This window comes from Megascapheus bottae, chromosome 1 (genome assembly GCF_031878675.1).
Source record: "Megascapheus bottae isolate mThoBot1 chromosome 1, mThoBot2.hap1, whole genome shotgun sequence".
NCBI classification, from domain to species: Eukaryota; Metazoa; Chordata; class Mammalia; order Rodentia; family Geomyidae; genus Megascapheus; species Megascapheus bottae.
In genome coordinates, this window is record NC_143509.1 from 4,029,461 (window position 1) to 4,037,014 (window position 7,554).

At 49.3% G+C, this 7,554-nt stretch overlaps 1 protein-coding gene across 1 annotated transcript; it reads left to right on the top strand.

The window, feature by feature from the left end:
• Positions 1–95: 95 nt before the first annotated feature.
• Positions 96–7,554, top strand: LOC150068041 (uncharacterized). The gene is made up of 7 exons (XM_090336764.1): positions 96–400; positions 805–955; positions 1,390–1,469; positions 2,317–2,443; positions 3,865–3,947; positions 4,835–6,473; positions 6,760–7,554. The coding sequence occupies exons 2-7, from the start codon at positions 931–933 to the stop codon at positions 6,909–6,911; spliced, it is 2,106 nt and encodes a 701-aa protein (XP_090192890.1). The 5' UTR covers positions 96–400; positions 805–930; the 3' UTR covers positions 6,912–7,554.

A 7,554-nucleotide genomic window follows, 5' to 3' on the forward strand; every position in this document is an offset into this window, starting at 1 on the left:
CGGTTCACGATCAAGTCTCGCGAGAGCCGGGCCGTTGGTCGGTAAGAAGTGACGTCACAACGGCGCCGACAACTTCCGGCGCAGTCCGCGCGCCGCTAGGTGGGCTTTGCCCTTAGTTGTGGTTGTAGGGGAGCCGCGCGGCGGGACGGTTTGCTGGTGTCCGCTGTCAGTTCTGGGCTCCGCGGGAAGTCAGCCATCGCCCCTTCGGAATCCGTCTCCCCGCCAGCCCGGGAAGGAAGGACGTCTTCCCCTGCTGCAGCTCCGAGGGCTCCGGCGCGGCCGCGTCCTTCCTCCCGGAGCCCGGCCGGGCCTGCCGGGCTCGGTGGGGCTCGGCGGGGAGGTCGTCCCCACCACGCCCGCGACTGTTGCTCCACCGAGTCGGGTCCTGCTTGTGCATCCGGTAATTATTATTGTTGTCGTTATTATTATTTTGTGCTATTCCTGGAGTTTGAACTCAAGGCCTGGGTGCTGTCCCTTAGCTTTCCTGTTCAAGGAAGGCCCTCCACCACTTGAGCCACAGCTCGGCTTCCCACTTTTTGCTGGTTCATTGGAGATGGTCTCTTGGACCTGCAGATCCTCGAATCTCAGCCTGCGGAGTAGCTAGGATTACAGGTGTGAGGCACTGGCACCCCGCTGAGTATATTAAACACACTCACATATACTTTATATATAAAAACTCCCAGTGGAACTATTTGTATTAGAGTGATCATTTCTAGTAGCTCTTCATGTAGATCCTCGAGAGAGCTAGCTCTGGTGTTGATAACTGGTAAGCAGTGCTGCTTACTGAATGGTGAATGTTTGCAGGAATTCAAATGACCCTGAAGAGAGGAGCAGATTGCCAAAGCCTGCCCGGATGCATAGGCTGCCCGGAGGGCCTTGGAGCCACCGGAGAGAGAGCATCCAGACGCATTTGTGCATCAGCCTTCCAGCATGGAATCCCTTCTTGCGTCCCCTGGTAAGTGCTATTCTGATCCCCACACAGAATGGATGATAGCTAGTTTTCTGAGCAGAGCAGCTTTGCCTTTGTGTTCTTCCGAGGTGCTAAAATTGGGCCAGAGAGGGCTGTGTTGCCACCCAGGCCTGCACTTTGAGGTGCAGTAACCACCCAGTCATTGTTTTGTTTTGTTTTGAAATCACAGTGGACAAATAGAGTCATGTTTCTTCTCAGGGTTTTTACTTTTTCTCCTGTACAAGAGAGTGTAAGCATAGCTTTCCAAGGCTTTTCTGTCTATAGACAAGGCTGACTGCTAGGGGATGGGTGGGGAGGTTTTTCCTGAGTATGCTGGACAGTTTCTAGTTAGGATGGAATGATGTCCATACATATGAATGTGTGGATTATGTTTTTGCTCTGGGGTTTCATTCCACCTTTTTGTTTTCCCTCCATCCTAGATCTATTTTTTAGAAGTCCAATCTACTTTCATGAAGAGGCTGAAAGGGCAGATTCTGATCAGCTGACAAATTGTTACCAGGTATGAAGGACTGAATGAATGCTATCCTTCTTCAGAATGGCATGCTTTCCTCTACCAGGAAGTCACATTTCCACCTAGCCCCTTGTCTCCAGAGCTTCCAGGAGGAAATAAATCCATACTTAAGGTCTGAGTCCTCAGGTGAATTTCTCCAGCTAGTGGAGCATCTTGTACTGGTGAAACCTTACTTTGAAAATTGTCCTGGCATTTCAGTAATTCCTTGTGAATCTCCATTCCTACAGCCTGGACAGTACATCTCTGATTTGCTGGGTGTTCTGATAGGTGAATGTTCCCTTTATTGGAAAGGCTTCATTCCCTCACCACCTTCATCAAGTGTGTGCAGTGTGCTCTGGAGTGTATTTAGAGACATAAAGGAAGGAAAGGCGTCTGGTTATGGGTGCTAAGCTCTCATGTTCAAGTTGTTCATTAGAGTAGTGAGTGGAGAAGATGAAGTAATGAATGTGGGTACAAAGTTATCCTGAGGGTTAGTGAACCTTGAGTTGGGAGAGTGGGGTGTAAGCTCTGTGTAGGCATTGGAATCCTTGTGTTAATTTGCTAGCGAACCTGTGTGTGTGTGTGTGTGTGTGTGTGTGTGTGTGTGTTGGATATGGGTTTGAACTTGGGGCCTTGGTGCTGTCCCTGAACATTTTTACTTAAGACTCTCGCTCGCTCTACCATTTCAGCCACAGTTCTACTTCCAGCATTGGACTTTCCTGCCTTGCAGGTACTGCGATTCTCAGATCTCTCCTGAGTAGTGAGGATTACAGGTGCGTAGACAGCTGCTGCTTGGCTGTCTGTGAACTTTGATGGAGGTGTTACTTGGCTCAAACCAGTGTGTGTGATGGTTTAGGACCTGGTGACCTTTGAGGATGTGGTTGTGGACTTCACCCAGGATGAGTGGATGCTGCTGGACTCATCTCAGAGAAGCCTGTACCGGGAGGTGATGCTGGAGAACTATGGGCACCTGGCCACAGTGGGTAAGGCTGCCAGCATTCCTTGTGGCCTTGTAGAAAGCAAAAAATACTTCACCTATTTTCTGTGTTACTGGATTGGTGGGGTCGGCGCTGAGGACAGCAGAGTATAGGAGGCCTAGGCTCTGCCCTTGCTCTTGGTTCTCATGGTGTGGTCCAGGGGCTAACAGGATCCCTGATATCTCTCATTCTCCTGTGACAGACTGAAGCAGACTCTTCAGTTGGGTCCTGTCATCTGGATCTTTTTCAGTGCTGCAACTGGGACTTGAATTTCTGGTCCTCAGGTTCTAGCCTGGCTTTCCCCTTCATGGTTGACGCTCTGTCATTTGAGCTACACTACCACTTCTGTTTTCTTTCCTGTTTCATTGAAGCTAAAATTTTAGCTTTGTCTGCTCTGTCTGGTTTTGAAGTATGATCCTCAGATCTCAGCCTCTTGAGTAACTAGGATTATAGATATGAGCCATAGGAGCCTTGCTTCATATGAACTCTATTTTTTTTTTTTTTGCCAATCCCAGGATTTGAGCTCAGGGCCTGAGTACTGTCCTTGGGCTTTCTCAAGGCTAGAGCTCTACCACTTGAGCCACAGTACCACTTCAGGCATTTTCCTATGTATATGGTACGAGGGAATTGAACCCAGGTCTTCATGCATGCTAGGCAAGCACTCTACCACTAGGCCAAACTCCTGGCCCTCATCTGTGTTTTGTGTTTTGTGTGTTGAATCTAATGGGCCTACTGTATTTAATGATTACCAAGACAGAGTGATTATGAGTTTCAGTCCATCCTGTGCTACATAGTGAGTGTATCCCACATTGGGTGTGTACATAAGTATGTACATATGTGCATACTATATATTTTATGCTTCTGAGTATAAGGTGTGAGCAAGCAAGGCATGTGTTCTACAGCTGAGGGAATATAACATTTGAGTTAAATAGATGAGGCTGTTGGGCTCAGAAGTTGTGGAATGTCATCAACACTTCAACACTGTACTTTTGTCTCTGTCCAGAATTTTCTTAGTCTCAACAAGGCCTCACTCTTGAATTTATAGTTTACATATATGTTGGTTGCCCTAATTATTTTCCCTAAAAATAGTTTCTGTTCACTATGACATTTGGTCTTAGGAAATACAAGGCATCATCTAAATTTCTAGATTTTTGACTGTGTCCTTAAGATTGTGACATTATTATTATTATTATTATTATTCTGGAGATTGAACTCAGGGCGTTGGACATGCTCACACAGAGGTACATCCCCAGCCTCTAAAATTTGAAGACTTAAAACTAGACTATTCAGCTGTCATCATTTTTTTTTGTAATTGATTTATTTCTTATTAATTGATTTAATAGCAGAACGAGTACATATGAGTCTGTCACTTCTAACTTTTCTAACCTCTTTCCTTCTGTGAACATTGTATGTTTCTTTGACTTCAGAATGGGCATTGAGACTTAACTCCAAAGGGACGGCACTCAGGCGGGATACTTTCTGGTTGAAAACGTCAGCGGAGACACAACTGGTAAGACTTACATGGCTTGTTCCTTGTTCTCAAATTCAGGGTTGTTTGGGTCTTCAGGATGGAAGTCAGTGCAGGAGAGACCCTGGAGGGCGTGGGCAGGGGTGTCTGGAGAGATGGCCACATCTGCAGGGGAGACTTTGCCTTCTTCAAGGAGACCTTCCCACCTGCAAAACGGGACAGCCTCTGGGCTCTTTTTGCTCAAGGCTTTACCGCTTTGAGCCACAGTACCACTTCCCGCTTTTTTTTTTTTGAGTACTTTATTGGAGATGAGAGCCTCATGGAGTTTCCTGTCTGGGCTGGCCCTGAACCGTGATCCTCAGATCTCAGCCTCCTGAGTAGCTAGGATGACAGGCCTGAACCACTGTGCCCCGCAGATTTTTTTTTCTTATTAGCATATGCTAATGACAGGGGGTTTCACTCTGACATTTCCATACATGTATATGATGATCTCTGATCAACCCCAACCCCCAGTTACTCCCTCTCATCTCCTCCCCCTTCTTAAAGCAATTTTAACAGGCTCTGCAGTTCCATTTTTATACATTCAAACCTTTGCCCTTTTCCCTCATCCACCGTCCCCATAAGCTATTCCACTGTCCCTGGATAGGTAAAGACTCCATAGTCTTCCTCCACTTTCCCTGCTCAGCAGCTACTCTCATGTACACTAACTAATGTATGTATACATAGACATGAGGACTTTCAAATTGTCCCTTGAAAATCTACAGCACTCGTTTAAAGATTAGGGCAGATGAGTGGAAGGTTCCTGCGTTGGTATTGATACTGAACACGGTCGGGGCAGAAACTCTGCTTGTAAATGAAATAGGGAGAATTGCCATTGTCACCATCATCACTGTCATGTTTTACTCAACTGTGCCTTTTTTTACGGACAGGCAAGTGGCCAGGAAGGAAAGCAGCTGTGTGACTTTCAGCCTCCTGAGGAGCTCTTCAGAGAGCCCTTGGGTCTCCTGACCCAGGTGGGTCCTCAGCACGGAGGGGTCACTGATGACTCTGGTCAGCGTGGTCAAGACCTTCCTATCCCACGCCAGGAGCCTGGTACAATCAGCCAGAGCCAGAAGGAGCCGAGGCTCCCTCCAGGTGATGCTTACCTGGCACCGTGTGTGCCAGCCGGCTCCTTCGGGCCTGCTGGCTTCGGGCAAGCCTCTGCCGGTCGGTCATACCTCCGGTGGGGAGGGCAAGCTGACGCCTCCGCCCTGCCCGTGAGCCACCCTGTGCATGCTCAGACACACGCCGGGAAGAAAGGCTACGTCTGTCAGGAGTGCGGGAAAAGTTTTAAGTACGCTGCCAACCTGAACATCCACATGCGAACCCACACCGGGGAGAGGCCTTACCAGTGCACGGAGTGTGGGAAGGCGTTTGCGCGGTGCTACCCGCTCACTCAGCACTTAAAAACCCACACGGAAGAGAAGCCCTTCGAGTGTGCCGCCTGCGGGAAGTGCTTCCGGAGTTCCTCCTGTCTGCACGATCACCTGCGCGTCCACACCGGAGCAAAGCCCTACAAGTGCAAGGACTGCGGCAAGGCCTTCACGGGGCGCTCCGGCCTGAGCAAACACCTACCCACCCACACTGGGGAGAGGCCGTATGCGTGTGCCGAGTGCGGGAAGGCCTTCCCGTCCACCTCGGGCCTCATCAAGCACATGAAAAGCCACACAGGAGAGCGGCCCTTCGAGTGCGACCACTGTGGGAAGGCCTTCGCCGCCTCCTCCACCCTCCTCACCCACCTGCGCTCCCACACGGGAGAGAAGCCCTTCGAGTGCAAAGTGTGCGGGAAAGCCTTCACATGCTCCTCCTACCTGCGCATCCACACACGCACACACACCGGGGAGAAGCCCTACGCGTGCAAGGAGTGCGGCAGGGCCTTCACAGAGCGCACGAGCCTCACGAAGCACTTACGTACCCACACCGGGGAGAGCCCCTTTGAGTGCCACGTGTGTGGGAAAGTGTTTGCCTGTGCCTCCTACCTACACAACCACGTCCGGACTCACACCGGGGAGAAACCTTACGTGTGCAAAGAATGCGGGAAAGCCTTCACAGTCTCTGCACACTTAAGCAAGCACGTGAGAATTCACACGGGAGAGAAGCCTCATAAGTGTGAGCAGTGTGGAAAGGCCTTCACAGTGCGCTCAGGCCTCACAAAACACACACGGACTCACACGGGGGAGAAGCCCTACACGTGTCAGGAGTGTGGCAAGGCCTTCACCACCTCCTCGGGTCTCATGGAACACATCAGAAGCCACACAGGAGAGAAGCCATACGAGTGTGACCAGTGCGGGAAGGCCTTCACCTCCTCCTCCTACCTGATTGCACACCTGAGGATCCACACGGGGGAGAAGCCCTTCGAGTGCAGCACGTGTGGGAAAGCCTTCACGTGCTCCCCGTACCTGCACATCCACATGCGCACACACACAGGGGAGAAGCCCTACACGTGCAAGGACTGTGGCAGGGCCTTCACTGTCTACTCTCACCTCAGTAAACACGTGCGAACTCACAGTGTGGTGAAACACCAGCCAGGTGAGGATTCTGGGCCAGCCTGGGTGCCACGTCCCCTCCTGCGGGACATGTAGCTGAGGGAGCCCTTTGTGTGGGGAGAATGAGGACATGGCTTTGGGGGGAGTTCTCCTGTCCTAAGGATGCACTCAGATTCCCAAGCCAGAGAGCTTGTCCATGTAAGTCCTTCTACATGTCCTCAGGTCCCAGTCACCGCAGTGCAGCGCCCCCCTCCCCCCCCCAGACGGACTGAAGGAGCAAGGAAAGGCTGAGTGTGGTTGCAGGCTGGAGACAGGCACTCCTCTTTCAGCTGTGCAGTGTCAGGAATGGAAAGCCCTCACTGTTTCTTGGGAGCTCTCGAAATACATGGCATCCTCCGGTAAAGAGAAAGCTGCCGATGGAGCATGGCCCAGTAATAATTCTGTGCAGTTCTTTGATGGTCAACAGAGAAAGTCCTCATGAAAGGAAGAAATGTGGGGAAGTGACTTTTTAAAAAAATTGTTTTGAGAAAGTGTTGATGTATGCAGCATGAGAAATCCTAAGTCCTTCAACCTCACAGAGACATGGCTTCATTGATGGCTTTATAAATGTATTTTGATCATCAGCAGTCCAATATTTGAAATGTTTTGAACACATATATATATGGCCAGTTTTAAAAATGTAATTTATTTCTCTTTTTAGCTTCTCCTTCACCTTTACTAAAGTGTGACAATCTGATAATATATAACATATATATTCCTATGTATAATGAAATTATTACCAGTCAGGATAATTATCCAAGATAATTTAACTGAAATTATCTGATGTGAAATAATATATATGTACAGACACACAGTATGTATATACATCATGAAATGATTGCAGTGTCTTGCGTGTGTTGCTAGTTTTGGGGCTGTGAAACACTTTCTACCCTCAGCAGATACAGCAGATACAGGACGTTGGTATCGACTGATCCCCTCCCTTGTCCCCTGTGACCCCAATTATATTATTCATTTGGTGCGATCGACTTTTTATTTATTTTTGGCTAGTACTGGGGCTTTGAACTCACAGCCTAGGTGCTGCCCCTTAGCTTTTTTGCTCATGGCGTCACTCTACCACTTGAGCC